The sequence below is a fragment of the Chrysemys picta genome, chromosome 13 (genome assembly GCF_011386835.1).
Source record: "Chrysemys picta bellii isolate R12L10 chromosome 13, ASM1138683v2, whole genome shotgun sequence".
Taxonomy (NCBI): domain Eukaryota; kingdom Metazoa; phylum Chordata; order Testudines; family Emydidae; genus Chrysemys; species Chrysemys picta.
This window is the reverse complement of record NC_088803.1, coordinates 51,585,981-51,601,866: the sequence shown is the minus strand read 5'-3', so window position 1 is coordinate 51,601,866 and position 15,886 is coordinate 51,585,981. Positions and strand designations below refer to the sequence as shown.

At 59.7% G+C, this 15,886-nt stretch overlaps 1 protein-coding gene across 9 annotated transcripts in view; it reads left to right on the top strand.

Moving 5' to 3' along the window:
• The window catches only part of SLC2A4RG (SLC2A4 regulator), a 41,888-nt gene extending 26,002 nt beyond the window's left edge, over positions 1-15,886 (top strand). The window contains exons 3-9 of one of the 9 annotated variants that reach the window (XM_065566228.1): positions 6,460-6,569; positions 7,492-7,736; positions 8,964-9,064; positions 10,137-10,419; positions 11,716-11,835; positions 13,198-13,310; positions 14,279-15,886. In XM_065566228.1, coding sequence (XP_065422300.1) covers positions 6,460-6,569; positions 7,492-7,736; positions 8,964-9,064; positions 10,137-10,419; positions 11,716-11,835; positions 13,198-13,310; positions 14,279-14,390 — 1,084 coding nt within the window. In that variant the 3' untranslated portion in view covers positions 14,391-15,886. Of the gene's footprint in view, positions 1-6,459; positions 6,570-7,488; positions 7,737-8,963; positions 9,065-10,136; positions 10,420-11,715; positions 11,836-13,197; positions 13,311-14,278 lie in introns of all 9 variants that reach the window. The other 8 variants (XM_024106754.3, XM_005291740.4, XM_024106755.3 and 5 more) reach the window with 8 other exon arrangements.

Below are 15,886 nucleotides of genomic sequence, written 5' to 3'. Positions count from 1 at the left end.
GCTGCTGTAGTCTAGGACGCAGCACCGCTGACTCGCTGCCCCACTAGCTGTTCCCGCTGTGCTTTGCTTCAGGGGGCAATGAGAAGGGGAGGGGACCCTTGGCTGCCTGCTCGTGGCCTCTGGGAGGAGGAGCTGCCGGGGAAGCCTTGCCCTCTGTCGGCAGCCCTGGTTCTGAGTGCCGAGTGAGAGTGCCAGCGGGGCCAGCGTGTGACTGTCACTGCAAATGAGTGCCACTTGGCTGGCGGGCACGCTGGCAGGGCTGCAGTGAGGCCAAGTGCCTCAAACAGGCACAGCTGTTCTATGAAGCTGCAGCGCGCAGGGATCATGCATGAGGGGGAACGTGGGGAAGCCTCGTGTAGACGGGGCTGCAGCTTGTAGGGCTCTGGGGCGTCTCAGGAGCTCTGTATTCACCAGAGAAAATAGAAAACAACAACCGTTGGCGGCTCCGGCTCTCCAAGTGTCTTCCCTTACGCCCCCTCGGGTCTGTTCTGTCCTGTCCTGCACTCCAGCCGTATGGCCGTGCGGTGGATTCAGTTCAGCTTTGGGAGCGTGCTTCCCAATGAATCCAGCAAGGCGGATTCGGGCCCCTGAGCGAAGGGCTTCTTGAGTTCTTGTCTTGGCCTGGCGCACAGTAAAAGAGTTTTCGGGTTTTTTTTCGTTTGTCTTGCTGGCTCTTCATTCCTCCTCTTCCCCCTGCTCCCCCCCCCCCCCCCAGTTTATTTAAAGACAGGAAGAAACCATTTTAAAGTGACTCTTTAGGAGAAGCTGCCCAGCTCTCTTGCTGTTTTTGCTGCCACAATTGGCTGGCACTGTGCCATCCAATCACCACCGCCCCCTCCCTCCCCCCAGTAAAGCAGTCCCCTGCCTGGGGGAATGATTCATTGACCACCATGTTCATTTAAACTCCTGGCGGTCATTGGTGCAAGGGGAGGAGGGGTGTGTGCCTGGTGGGAAGGGGCTGGAGAGTGGTGACTTCTCTCATGCCTCCCCTGCTTCATGACTTTGTGTGTCAGGCAGAATGCCCCTGCCCGGTGCCAGGCTCCAACGTATCCCTCCGACGTCCTGCAGCAGGAGGACAAAGCGGTGTCACTCCCTGCACAAAGTCAAATGGCCAAACACTGGCTCTGGGGCCAGTTGCAGGCTGAGGAAGGGCAGGTGTGCAAACGTAAGGCCAAGGTGGTGATTGCACAATCGAGGCCGTCTCTTCCGAGCTCTGCTTCACCGCCAGAAGCCAGAGCTGATGCCGGCACTGGGGGAGGGAGGTGGGACGCTGCTGGGTTTGTCTGTGCCATGTGGGTTACCCAATAGTCGGGGCCGTGCAGCAGCCAGCGTTGAATGTTTATATTTGTGCTCGGGGTTGAGGGAGGTGGTGGGCTCGGTGAAGCCTAGAATGCTAATTGAGTGTCGGTGCCTCTTGCACGCCAGCGCCCCCCTTTCTGCACTGTGACTCTAAATCCCAGACCAGCCGGAGGCCGCTAGCGGCTCTGGAAGTGTTGGGTTGAAATGCTGTGGTTCAGAGGGAGCACAAAATCCAATCTACTCTCTTGCTGGCAGCAGGTGCCCGAGTCCGCTGGAGATGCTAACAGAGGTGGACTAGCGGAATGACGTGGGTCTCGCGGGGAGACAAGAACGCCGTGCCTGTCTAGGCCATGTTAACCCGTGGCACAGGGAAGGCAATGGCTAGCCAGGCAGATACTATCTGAATGCCAAGGATCTCAAAGCTTAGCAGATGGTCACAGGGATCCAACAGGTGGGACATCACAATTCTGGCGGCTTTGTCTCCTAGGCAGTCCCCAGAGATACACCCAGATCATCTGGGCAAGTGTCTGACCAAATCCATTCCCTACCATTGCAGGGCCTGAGCCATTGGTGCACCTCCGTCCCGCCGGTGGCACATGATAGTTTGTTCTTGGGGGCATGTTACACTCTAGTGTAATCCTGGCTATTGGGCTCAGTACAGTGATGGGCAGGGGTCAGCCTTGATAAGCGGGTGGTCCCTGCTGACCTTAACTCGGCCTCTAGGCCCTTTTTGTATGCTAGGAAGGCGATGCTCTGGGGCAAGCCGCGTGTGTGAATCAGGAGCAGAAGTGGCTTCTGGTGCTAGTGGAGGGCTGTGAAAATCTGGTTTAATTGGGTTAGGCCCCAGGGTGCTGGGGAAATGCTCTCGCCCTTGGAGTTGAAGGCTAGGAAAGCGAAGCTGCTGAAGCCAAGGGCAAGGTTGACCCTGGGAGTTTGTGCTGGTGCGTTCCAAAGACAGCTGCTCCCTCTGGTGTGGGGAAGCCACAAGCCAGGGTGGGTAAAGAGTTAAACCCCAGGGATCAATCCAGCCTGGAGCTCCTTGCTGGAATTCGGAAGGAATCCACAGGGTGAGGGGGGGTACAGGGGGCCGAGCGAGGGAATGCAACATTTGGCACAGAAAGAGCTACCCAAGAAATTCTAGTCCCCTACATGTGCTATAACTACACCAGTCTGGCTGCCTCCTGCTGTTGAGTGGGTTTGCAGGACATTCATTAATGGGAGCCAGGGGGAGGGTGGGCTGTGGTGTTTGGGGTTTTTTTTTGTTTTATTTCCCCGAGCTGCTTTCCCCCCCGGAGGCCGAGGGCCCAGGGAAGCGGGCGGGGAGGTCCTGGGATGATGCCATCGGCCAAGTGCTGAGAAGGCAGCCTGCAGCCCGCTCAGCCAGGCGGCGTGGGTTCGGCGCTCTCCGCTGGAGCCCAGGAACAAGCCGGCGTCTCTGGACACGGCTCGGGGAGGCTGTGTGTCCCCGGGAATGCGCTGGACTACGGATCCTACCCCGCTCTGCCAAAGGAGTCCGACCCCCTCGTAGGCACAGCTCTGGTGTAGAGAGAGCAGGTGACGACCGCGGGCCCCATCGGGGAGGGAACCCCACGTGCTGACCTATGTCGGTGATGGCCTGGAGCCACACAAAGCTGAGGGGTGTCAGAGCTGCAGCGTGGCCTCCGGGGCTGAAGAAGGGCGGGGAAGGGAGATGCTGACCAGCAGGAGCTTGGGAGAGTGATTTGATTTTTCGTTTTATTTTTTGGGGAATTCTGTTGTTTTGTTTTAGCCATTAAAATGTTGCTTTATTTCTTTTATGCTAATAAAATACCTCCAGTGCCTGTCTGTGTGTATAGATCCTGGGTGATCTGTACCACATTATTTCACGCCTTGAGACACGTGCCAGTCCCTACCACAGCCTGGACAGCTCCGGAGGGTTCCCCCCTTGACATGTACCCAGTACTACAGCCCCCATCTAACCTCCACTTCTCCAACCCCACTCAGTGACACGAACCCCAGGGATTGTCCCAGCCCCAACTGCTTCCTTCTTCAGTCCCCTCCTCCCTGGATGCCCCATTCCCCTCTCTCTATTCCCTTCCCCCCCCCCGAATCCCCCCACTTGCCTGCTTCTCCTGGGTTTCCCATAGCAAGCCTGCTCTGCAGCTCCTGTCCCATGGGGCATGGTCGGGTTGGCCCTGTGGCCCATCCCTCACGATGACAGAAGGGTGGCCGGGCCAAACTTGGAGCAAATAAGAATTTGCCCCTGTGCCTTGGGTCCCCACTTGCTCAGATGTGGCCTGGCCGTCTCCCAGCCATAAGGGATGGGCCAAACCCGAGCAGTGCAGCAAATCCCCGTGGGCTAGGTCACAGGGCCTGGCGCCAGGAGCCACCCCCAGCCCTGCGGGATGGGAGACGCCGCTGCAGGGCGAGTGCTTTGTTTTGTCGTACGTTGTGTTCTGTCGTGTGTGCGCTGTACACGGGGCCTGTGGGTGACTTTTCCACCTCTAGAAAATCAAAGGCTAGAGCTCTCCAGCTGCTCTGTTGCCCCGTGATGCCGCTTCTGGCTCTCAGCTGGTGATGCCTGGCAGGGGTTGCTGGCTCGCACTTGGCATGTATGGACTAGCGCCCATGACCCACCCTTGCTGCCCGGAGCTCAGCAGGCCCTGCCAGCCTCTTGTCCCTTCACAGAGAGCCAGTGTTTCCAGGCCCTTGGGAAGCAGGATAGACTCACCAAGCTGGTGCTGGGCTGCCAGTCAATGGGGAGGGTGTGGGGGAGAGAGTGTGATCCAGCACAAGGGCTCCTGGGTATTCATCCTGGCTCTGCCACTGGCTCATTGTGTCTCCTTGGGCAAGTCACTTAACCCTTCCGTGCCTTAGTTTCCCCATCTAGAGGGGAGGAGGATGGCTGCCTGCCTAAGCTGGGGAGGGGAGTTGTGGGGATAATTCGTTGGCTGGCAGAGCATTATCATGCACGGAGGAGAACCAGGTGTTTTTAAGTGACCCCAGAGGGGGAGCGACTCCCCCCTTACAGCCTCTCCCGCGATGCTGCTCTCCTGCCCTCGCTGAGCAGGCGGAGCCAAAAGTCCTCGCTCCCCTCCCCAGCCTGGAGACTCTCTCCCCCGCTCTGCCCATTCGGCATGGCCGGCCCCCGCCCGTGGTTTTCTCGGTTAGACATTGACCCAGATAAAGCACTTGGCAGTCAGAGGCCCTGTGTGCAAACCTTCCCCCCCCCCCCCACCCCCCCAGCTCTGGGCTGCTGCCTGGGTCTGGTGGATCACGTGGTGCAGACTGAGGGGGGAGGGAGAGGGTGAATCATGCTGGCTTTTAAAGGGACTGCAGCTTCTGAGGTGGGGGCAGGCTGGTGCTGGGGATCTCTACTAACGGGGTCTCACCCTGCAGCTGCCTGTGACACCCCTCTTTGCATTAGGGCTCACTTCTTTTCCTTTCCCTTTCCCTTCCTTCCACTGTTTACCTGCCTATGATGGAGGAACGCGTTTTGCTCACTGCCAGACCCACCGGCTGCTCTAGATCTTTGGTTCCCCCGTCCTGCACCCTAAGGCAGCCACTCTGCTAGGTGGCGGGGGCCTGCCCAAGGTATCGTACAGGTAGTCTTCTCCCTCCAGGGCACCTCAGCTCCTGCCGGCCCAGGAGTGAGGGCCTGGATGCACAAACCTGTGGCTTGCCCCGTCACGCAGCAGCTGGTCACGCCACAAGGCTGGCTTGCAGCTCACGGTGCGCTTTGCTATTCTGCGCTATCCAGCGATCTAGACCCTTAGAGGAGTGAGCGAGCGCTCCTTGTCCTCCCGCTGCCGGGCTCGTCTCAGGCTTGGGGAGACGCTCCAGCAGCTGGTCTCCCAGCTGGGCAGCGTGCCCGGGCGTCGGTTCTCAGTGTAACGCTCTGCGTGGGTCGGACATGTCGGCGGGCAGCGTGGGGGGGAGACAGCCTGTGCATTGGAAACCTGTTGGCTGCAGGAATCCAGTTGACTTGGGACTCTTCTTTCGTCCCTTTGCTTTTATGTTAGTGGCTCCTTCCTGGTTGCAGGATACGCCCTCCAGTGGCAACTGTCCCTCCTGTACGTGTGCACGTGTAAACGCCCGTGCCTGTGCCCAGGTGCAGAGCACGACACGCCAAGGCAATGGCCTTGCTTTTGCTGTCCCGGGCAGGTTTAGAGCCGGCTCACGACAGCCAGGGCAGATACGGTTCTGAGAGCAGCCCTGCTCCTGGGGTCACCACGCTGGAGCCCAGAGCACCGGGTTGGGGGTAGGCCACGTGGGGGGAATGAGCCAAGCCTTCAGCAGGAGGGAGGGGCATCAGCGAGAGGGCTGGATGGGAGCCCCCCCTGCCCAAAGTGGCTCTTCAGGGTAGGAGACAATCCAGCCTGAGCGGCCGGTGGTGGCTCAAAGAGACCTGAAGCAGAATCGTAGAATATCAGGATTGAAGGGACCTCAGGAGGTCATCTAGTCCCACCCCCTGCTCAAAGCAGGACCACCCCAACTAAATCATCCCAGCCAGGGCTTTGTCAAGTCGGGCCTTAAAAACCTCTAAGGAAGGAGATTCCGCCACCTCCCTAGGGAACCCATTCCAGTGCTTCACCACCCTCCTAGTGAAATAGGGTTTCCTAATATCGAACCTAAACCTCCCCCACTGCAACTTGAGACCATTGCTCCTTGTTCTGTCATCTGCCACCACTGAGAAGGGCCGAGCTCCATCCTCTTTGGAACCGCCCTTCAGGTAGTTGAAAGCAGCTATCGAATTCCCCCCCCCTTCTTCATTGAATGAATGTGGGAGTCACAATCTTGCCCCTGTCCCCTGTGTTTGGCTAGTGGGAGCCACACAAGCCTGGGTTGGGAGCGGGACTCAAATGGGGTGTGAAGTGCCTTTGCCCCCTGGGTGGCTGGTTCAGCCAGCAGCCACGAGATGGTTGCCTGGTGATGGGTGCGCAGTGGCCTGTGGGAATGGTGTTGGGCGGGGCCCGCAGACGGGTGTCTCAGCAGGCTTCTTGGTGGACTGAACGTCGGTTCGTCACGCCCTGGGGCTGGTGCCAGATGTCAGGGTGGCGTGTGGGCGTCTGCTTTCCCCGCTGCTGCGGGGTAGCTCTGGGGCGCTTGGCAGAGTTACGGCCAGAGAATTTCTAAGCTGGATCTAATCGCTGTGTTCTCCGTTTTCTGTCTGTCTTTCAGAAAGCTGTCAGGCAAGGCGGGGATAGATGAAGTCATGGCAGCCGCAGTTCTCACCAGCCTGTCCACTAGCCCTCTAGTGCTTGGCAACCCGCCTGGCACCCTCAGCCCAGGTACCGATGGGATGCTGAGCCCCGAGGTGGGCAAGGCGGGGGTGTCGGGCCATGTGCTGCTCTCGGTTACACCTCTGTAAATCCTGCATGATGTGGGGAATTCCTTGGAGCCCGGAGTGGAATTCAGGGCCCCGAGTCCCCTCGTAGGAGCACAGGGACTGGCCCTGAGGTCCATCTAGCCTGTGTCCCGGTGCCGGCTGCTCTCCGGGACAGATGCTTCGGAGGAAGGCGTAAGAACCCCGCCGCACCAGATGGGCGATAATCTGCCCTCCGCATGAAATCTCATCCTCGCCTCCAGTAGAGATTGGTTTAATAATGGGAGGCAGCATGGCCTAGGGCTGGAGCACTGGACTCAGGAGACGCAAGTTCCATTCCTGGCTCAGCCACTGGCCTGCTGGGTGACCTTGGGCAAGTCACTGCCCTCCCTCTGCCTCAGTTTCCCTATTTGTTACATGGGGGATACCGATACTGACCTCTTTGTCGAGTGCTCTGGGATCTGCTGGTGAAGGACACTGGAGGCAGGGCTCTGGGACCTCCCCACGTCCCCACGCCACATGTAACAAAGGGCAGAGGTGGGGGGTGTTGAGTTGAGGCCTTTATGGCTTGAGGTTCCCATCAAGCATAGCAGCCCCTGCTGTAAAAAGCCCACTTGTGGGAGCAGACAAACCTACCTGCCTCTGCTGCAGGAGATGTGCCGGTGGAGAAACCTGCCCTATGGCGCATGAAAGCTCAGAGTGGGCGCGGCGCTTGCTGCCTGGGAGGGTCCCCCGGATGCCCCCTGGGCCGGCTCTGCCTGTGGGATTCCCAGAGCTCTGCTCCGAAGTTGGTTTATCTGCCGGAGCAGTGGAAGGGGCTGAGGTCTGCGTGTCCTGGGGCTGACCCCCGTGACCGGTGGGTGATTGAATTCCTCTCCCCACAGCAGAGCCCAGCTGCGAGGCCTGGAAGGAGGGTCCTGCCATGTCCTCCAGCTACAGCAGCAGCAGCAACAACAGCGGGGACTGGAGCTGGGACCCGCCGAGCGACCGCTCCACCCCTTCCACCCCGTCGCCGCCGCTCTCCACCGACGTGGCCAAGAGCTTCCTGCCGGCCCCCCAGCTGGACGATGGCATCGAGGAGACCGAAGCGACCCACTTCCTCTTCGGAGACCCCATTCCCCGGAAGAGGAAGGTGCGGAGGACGGGAGCTGGAAGGGTGGGGCTGCCTGGTTTGGCTCAGGCTGCAGGGTCTGTCCAAAAGCAGCGCTGTGAGGAAGGCGGTTGGGGGGAGGAATCCCCAGGGTCCGGCGGAACAGTGGTCCCCAAACTTTTGATGGTCGCGCCCCCCCCCCTTGCCCCTGTCTGCACCCCACCCCGGGAACCAGGTTGGGAGTGGGGCCATGGCTCAGGGGTGAGGGGGCTGGGAGCAGAGCCATGGTGGGGACTGTGGCTGGGGGCTGGGCCGGAGCAGGGCTGGGGGCGAAGCGGACTCAGGCCTCTCTGCAGGCAGGAGAAAAAAGCTCGTCTCCTCCCCCCAATAATCAACTTGCTCCTTCTCTGCTCCTCGTCCACATGCCCTCCCTGCCGGGCTGGGGAGGAGAGCTGGGCATTGTGCTGGGCCTTAAAGGCTGACCGGACTCGCTTTTTGGGATGGGCCTGGGGAGCGGGTTGCATGGCCGAGGGGCGCTCCCGCGGGGTAACAGCGAGGGACTGTTGGCTCTGACCCTCCAGCCAAGCCTGTAATAGAACGTCAGAGTCCAGCGCCTTGCATGGCACGCGGGAGCGAACAGGCAGCCGGAGCAGTTTGAACTGCATCCCTGCAGCGAGCGGGGCTTTCCCCACTGCAGCCCCTCTTCTAGCCCCAGGGGTTAATTTATGCCAGCTCATAGCCCCGGCCCCTCTGGGCCTGGCAGTTCAGAGCCCCCCGGCCCCTCTGGGCCTGGCCGTTCAGAGCCCCCCGGCGCCTCTGGGCTTGGCCGTTCAGAGCCCCCCAGCGCCTCTGGGCTTGCGGCATCAGTTATGAATGTAAAAAAATTACTTGAGCCCCGGCACCTCTTTCAGTACAAATTAAGCCCTGCCTAGCACCTTTCCTCTGGGCGCCCCAGCTGCTTTGCAAACCGAAGATAATGCCCCAAACTCCCCCCAGAGAGGGGAGCGTAACTGCCCATGTTACAGTTGGGGGAGCGGTTCAGGAGCTCACCCAAGTCAGAGGGACCTGGTGACACGGGCAGTTCTCACTGTTCCCTGCTCCAACCACTGGACCACATTCCCTCCCCACGCACACTCAGCCCAGCCTGTGGGATTAAGTGCCGTGGCCCCCTTTCCAGGTGGGGGTCTGAGCCCCATGAAGCGGGGCTGCCTGGGGCCCCAGTGGGAGCTGTGACCCTCATTCATTCTCTCTCTCCCTCTCTTCCCCAAGAACTCCACCAAGGTGATGTTCAAGTGCTTGTGGAAAAGCTGTGGCAAGGTTCTGAGCAGCTCCTCGGGGATGCAGAAGCACATCCGAACCGTCCACCTCGGGTAGGTGTGAGGGTGCGCTGGGTCCTGCAGTGCTCCGGGTGGTACCAGCAGCCAGTGCTGTAGGAGGAGGGCCGGGAAGGAAGGAATTATGTCCTATGGGCAGGGCGGGCTCTGCCAAAGCTCCTCCCCCAATTTTTTCCCCCACGTCTCTTGCGTCCATGTTTGGTTGCTTCCAGGTTACTTCTCCCTTCCTCGTCTCCCCCCCTCCTGCCTTTACGTCTGCCATTGAGGAAGCCTTGCATTGCAGCCTCCTGTCTTGGAGTCCATCCGCTCCATCCCTTCCCTTAATCAGCCAGAGAGATCACTGAGCAATCCCCTCCCATCCCGAATCAGTGGGGTGATTGGGCGTGGAGTCTCTCTGGCTCACTTGCTGGCCCTCCAGTGTTGTTGGCTAGGATGGATGTGCCGCAGCGAGCAGGATCCTTGTTGTATGAAGGCCATAGATGGTCCCAATTGTGGGGTTTTGGAGGGATGGGAATGATTGGGGGTCGGTGGTTTCTGGTTCTGCTTCTCTAGGAGGTCCAGTTCGCGTTTTCTCTCTCTTTGCTCTTTCCTTCTCCCCCATGGCCAGTTTCTTTAGTACCAAGATTCTCTGGTGTTCTCTTTCTTTTTCTGCAACCTGCAGTCTGAAAAGCTCCAACTTTGCAATAGCTTCACTGCTTGCACTCATTTTCCATCCTTATTTCCCTTTCCCGAAATAAGCAAACAAAAGATAACAAACCGGTAGCCTCCTCCTGACTGTGCTTAGCCACCACACTTAAAGCCTCACTTAACATCTACACCAATGCATGAAGTGCAAATCTTGCTCAGTACAACAAGCTGCGTATTTCACCCTGCTCGCTGCGCCACTGTGACGGGATCCCCGCTGGGCCCCCTTAACGCTCTCCAGCCTGGGCTGTCTCTCTCAATGCCTTGCTAGTGACCAGCAGCAAACCCCTCCAGGTGCTGCTATCCCTCAACACAACCGCATGTGGGATGCTCCCAGGAGGTAGGCAGGCCCCTTGGCCTTGCCCCCGTGGCTGGGTCAGGGCTGGAAATGCCACCAGCGCCTGACTCCGCTTTCCCTGTGCAGCCGCAAAGCCGACCTGGATCAGAGCGACGGCGAGGAGGACTTTTACTACACGGAGCTGGACGTCAACGTGGACTCCCTGACAGACGGGCTGTCCAGCCTGACCCCTGTCTCGCCCACCTCTTCGGTGCCCCCGGCCTTCCCTGTCCTGGAGGTGCAGCGAACCCCGCCGGTGCTGGTGAAGCCCGAGGACTCTGTGGAGTCTTCTCTGAGTCATTCAGCTCCAACGAGCCTGTGCCATGTCCACACGGACCACGCCTATCAGGTGGGCCATGTGGAAAAGCAGGTGAGACCGCATTGGTGGGGAAGAGGGACACAGATGGTAGAGTAATGCATGCTGGGATGTGTGGGCCCCTCGGTCCCTGAGCTGAGACCCTCCCGGGCTCAGCCCAGTGCGAATCCATTGACGTCTCCCGCGTCGGCCCTGCCGAGTGTCCCTAGAACAGGGTGCAACTTTCCTCCACTGGCCTCAGACTGCGCAGCAAACGTTTTCAAACAAGGCTCCCAGATGGTATTTGTGGAAGGAGGCAGTGGCTGGGGTATCGGAGGCGCCTTTGGAGCATGGGCCCCCACCATGTCTCCCTGTTGGGAAGGAAACGCTTGTGTTACGCAGGGTGCTGCAGTGAGCCTGTGGAACTCACCGCTGCAGGAGGCAGGTTTGCCTAGTGGGACAAAGGCTCAGTCTGGCCTCTGATCTTTGCTCGCACGACTGGCCGTGCTCCCAGAAGCGTGTTTGCTCCAGTTTTGTGTGTGTGAGTCAGGCCGTTGGACCCAGGCTGTCTGATCTGGACGCACCAGGTGGCGGCCTGGACGCTTTTGCAGGCGCAGCCAGGGGCACGTGTGGAAACGTGGGTGAAGTCACAGTCCAGCTTGAGGCTGGCTGAAGATCTGGAAAGTTTCAGGGAGGACAAAAGACGAAACAGCAGCTGCAGGGTAGAAATGATCAAGGGCTGTCGCGCCTCGTTTTTTGGGGCAGAAATATCTCAGCAGCTGGGCTTTGGGGATGGTCCCTCCTTGCCCACCCCGGGTGGTATTTGGGGGGCTCTCAAGTGTGTGGCATGCGCCAGTGGGAGGCAGGACCCTGGAGTGAATGGGCAGCCCCTAAGCCCCACGCAGACCTGGGAGCCGAAACATCCCGTGGCAGGAAGGTTCTGAGAGCGCATTTAATGCCAAAACCGTGCTGGACTTGGACTCCCTCTGCTCATCTCTCCTGACCCCCCTCCCTCCCCTGTGCCGCTGGAGCGTTCGGATGAAGTGGTGGCCCTGCCCCAGCTGGGCAGAGCACGCCCGCCGGATGGGCAGGTGGGGACCCGTTCAGATGCCTGTGACGTCTCTTGGCACTGATGCTGTCTGTCAGGCCTGTCCAGAGCTCTGCCCCCTCTGGGCAATGCGGGCATAGTGCTGTGTTAGCCAGAGCTGGGCCCCACGCCGGGGAGGTCTTGCCAGCCTTTGCTGCCACTGACCCGCAGCATGTCGCCTTTGGGGCAACGGGGGCCATCTCCCTCCCCAGCTCTCCTGGCCGCCCCCCGTCCACGTGCCCAGATGTGTCTCATCCTCTCCTGGTTACGTTTGTGGCTTTCAGGCGATGGCTCCAGTCAGCATCTCAGCTGCTTCGAAAACCCTGCCTGGCGGGATGGGCTTCAGCATCTCCTGGCAGCCACCCCCAGCGCCACAGTCACCAGTTGTTTTTAAAGGGTCCCCGGTGAGTAACCAGACAGCCCCCCCACCCCCTGTGTTGGCTGGCAGGAGAGAGGCAGCCGGAGTCCTAGAATGGCCCATACTGTTACCTCAGTGGGACATGCGGCTGCACTAAAACAGCCCAGATCATTCTCCAAACCCGTCCCGTCTACGGGTCCCTGCCCCAGAGGTGCCAAGCACAATACGCTCCCTGAGAGGAGGGATGCTCCAAGTCCATCAGAGGCAAAGGAGGGAGGCACAGAGCAATTTCCTGGCTCTGTGCATGTGCCGTGTGGAAGTGCGTGTGCCGTGCAGGCTGGCGTCTGATCTGGAACGCCGTGCGCTGCAGGGGTTTGCGTCTGTCTTGTCTCCGTTTTGCAAAACAAGTCCCGTTTCACGACAAGCCTGTGGCCTTTGACAGGGTGTTTTTGGCTTGAACCTGGGCTGGTTTTGCATGAAATTGGGACCCGGTTGCATTTAGAACCGTCACATTCCAGAGCAGAGACTCCAAAATGCTGCTTTCGGCCAGCAGGACTCGGCTTCCACGCTACAGCTTCTGCCTTGCAGGGTGTGGTGTGAAAAGTGGAAAACTTTTGGGCTGTGAAATGGTGCCAGGTAGAAAAGTTCCCTGTTTTCCTAGATCTTCGGTTATAATGTTTGGGCTCGCCTGGTGCCTCCTGCCTAGGGACTGCAGGACACTTCATACACACGTGCTAAGCTGCCTGTGCCCTGTGTGAGGTCGGGTGGTGTTTTCCTTTTACATGTGGGGAAACTGAGGCACAGAGGCGCCATGAGTTGCACACGCTTGCACAGTCTGTGGCAGAACTAGGGCCCTGCTCTAACCACTAGGCCACGAAACGGGTGGCGCCGATTTTCCCCTAACCACAAGAAGGGAACCGGTCTTCTTTTCCTGACCCTGGAGGCAGAGCCAGGTTCCCCCACCCCAAGCGTTAACGCTTCCGTGGCTCTGGCTCGCCCTTCCCGTCCTCTTCAGTGGCAGGACACGTGTGGGTTGCGAGACCTGCAGACCAAGGGAGCTGCGGCATCTGCCATAGGCTGAAATGGACCGTCACTGCTTCCATCTGGCCCCATGAGGCCTCCTCGCCTGTGCCAGGCGGAAGGGCATAGGGTGCGTTCTGGTGCCTGGCACCCGGATCTCGGCTCCCAGGTCTCAGTGTGGGGACCATGGGCCGAAGGCTCCTTGCCCTCCCATTGGCTAGTGTCCCCAGAGGGCAGATCCCAGCGGGGGCAGGTCTGTGCCGCTGCCCGGCAGCGACCTGTCTGCTCTCGCCCCCATGCTTGCTCTGCCCTGGCGGGTTCGCGCCTGCCAGGCCTGTGAGTGCTGGTTGTGACAGGAGGGTCTCACCGTGGGCTGTGTCGTCCCCAGGGCTGCCTGACTGCGCTCCGCCCCGTCGGCGTGGGAGAGAAGCGGCCGCAGATCCCTCACCCGACCGTCACCGCGGCGCCCCCCTCTGTGCCAAAGCCAGCCACGGGCACCAGGTAAGTTGGGGCAGTGCTAACCGCCCATTCCTGCCGGATCACAGCCCGACTTGATCCTCCTGGAGCTGGAACCTGGGGCTTTAGGGAGACGTTGTCCCTGATGCATAGACACCTAAGCCATCCCCTCCAGCCACGCTGCCAGCCTGGGAAGGAGCCGAGCTCAGGGGCAGCTGGACACTTCAGGTGTGTGAGCGTTTAATCCCATCCGTGCCCCATAGACGGGTGGAGAGAAAAGACCACCTGGGGCTGCTCTGGGAGCCACATCCCTCCCCAGCTCCAGTAGCCGCCTTGTCTTACCATTCTCCACAGGCCAGGAGGGGAGGGAGACCCTTGGGGCAGGGGCCTGTGTCTGGACTGTGGCTATGTGCTGCCCGGGGAGGCGGCCCAGCGGTGCTCCGGCAGCTCAAGGGATCGTGACACCAAGTTAATGTGCAGCTTGTGCCGTGAGCGTACCAGGTGAAGGCGTCTCTGGGACAGGGCCTCGGGGAGACGGGGCATGTGAGGACGAGCCACCAGCTTGGCAAGGCCTTGCATAGTCTGCTCACGCCACTGAACAGATACCACGTTCTGAGGTCTGGTGTCTAACCGTGTCCCGGCCTCCCCCACGTCCCCACTCCTTTCACCCGCCGCACAACTGGGGGGAAGCCTGGGGCGGGAGGAGAACTGCGCGGCGGGGCAGGACCGTGCCAGTTAAATGCTTCTAGAGACATGGGAGCTCTCTGTGCTGGGAGCCAGTGGGCTCTTGCTAACGTTCCACATTCAGTCCTACCCTGTCGGGTCTCCAAGATCCCGGGGATGCTGCTCCCGGCCAGAGGACTTGGCTCCGTTGGCTTGGGACAGCAGCGCCCTGGGAGTGCATTGGCCTGTGTCCCCGCTGGGCCCTGTCTCCCGCGCTGAGGGTGCTACTCGCGCGCCCTTCTCCGAGGCAGAGCCCCGCTCTGACGGGCCCGTCTGCTCTTCTCTCCTAGGAAGCCCCGCGGCGAGGCCAAGAAGTGCCGCAAGGTGTACGGGATGGAGAACCGGGACATGTGGTGCACAGCCTGCCGGTGGAAGAAGGCTTGTCAGAGGTTCGTCGACTGAGCGTCCCCCTGCCCCCCGCACCTGGCCCCGCTGCCCGAGCCCCCAGGCCCCTCTGGCTCCATTGGAACCGCCGAGCTCTGGAAAGTCAGCGTCAACGCTTTCTTCTTGCACGTTTTGCACTTCAGGTGCCTTCGAGCCCCGACCCCACCTCCTGGCCCCCAGGGACTTGGCCGTGGCTAGCCGGAAACTGCCCCGGACTCAGGAAAAAGGAGCCCCTTGGCCTGCAGTTGCTCTGAGGAATTGTAGGGCGGTGATTCTAGGCGTGGCGGGGAGGGGTGAAAGGAAGGGGCTGTCCTTGAAAAGGAAAAACTCATTCCCCCTCCACCCCGATTGGTGCGACACGGCTCCCAACGCCATCTTACGTCAGGTTTCCTCTGGGATCGGGCCCCTGAGAGCCATTCGTCTGGCGCTATATTTTTGTTTTTATGCGGAGCCTTGTCCTGTCTCCTCCCCGCCAGCGTCGTGCTCTTGCCTCTTGGAAGCTTTACCCTGACACACACGTACGCACGGAGCTTTTCTGATCACTCTCTTTTGGAAATAAGCTATTTTCTCTTCCTTCACTACGTTCCTCCCACCGTCTGACTGCCTTCAGGGATCTGGCCGAGCCAGGGATGTCCGTGCGCTGGGATCCGGCAGTGGGAGGCCAGTATCAGCCGCCAGCTCCGTATTGCGCCGGGGGAAAGGAGGGGAGCGGACCTGGTGCTGTGCACGCACGGGAAGCCGAGAGCTCCTTTGCCTCGTGGTTTTTGCTTTGGAATCTCGCCGACCACAGTTCGCCACCGAAATGGACTTTAGACCAAGAAAAGGACCCAGCTCGGCCTCCCGCTGCAGCCCGCTGGGATGGGCCGAGGTTCCGAGCAGCGGTTTTCTACCCTTCTTTTTTATCTCTTGGTTTTAAGGTGCCATGTCCGATCTGAGTCCTGACTCTGGTGGGCTAAAACACCCAGCGTCCCTGGGGCAAGGGGGGACGGTGCTGTTATCTCCCCCACTCCTGCAGGGAATTCTCGATTGGGGGGGGGGGGTGAGATGGACTCAGCCACAGATGCCTCAACCATTTGAAGATGCTTGTGTGGTCAGATCTTTGAGCTCTGTGTCCATGATGGACACGGGGGGGAGGAGGGGGTAACCCTGCCTAAGAATAAGCTGGGCCTGGGAAAAGCGGCCTCTCTTGACCGTCCTTTTCTGCGTGGAAAATGTGGCTCACTACCTGCCCCTCCCCCAGCCGCACCTGTTCTGTCGCCCCTCTGCGTGCGGAGCCCAGCTCTCCGGGTGCAGAGACGGGGGACTTGTGGCCACCCAGAATGAGGTATTAAAGTTTTTTTTTTGTTTTTTTTTTTATAAAGGAAAAAAAAAAAAAAACCCCGCTCCCGTGGCAACGAGAGCGCCCGGAAGTGCCTGCGTCAACGCGCCCATTTGCACTAAGCCAAACTGCACAAAGAGTTTTCTTTATTCTTTTCTTTGTGTGTGTGTTTTTTTAATAAAATATATTAAAGGTT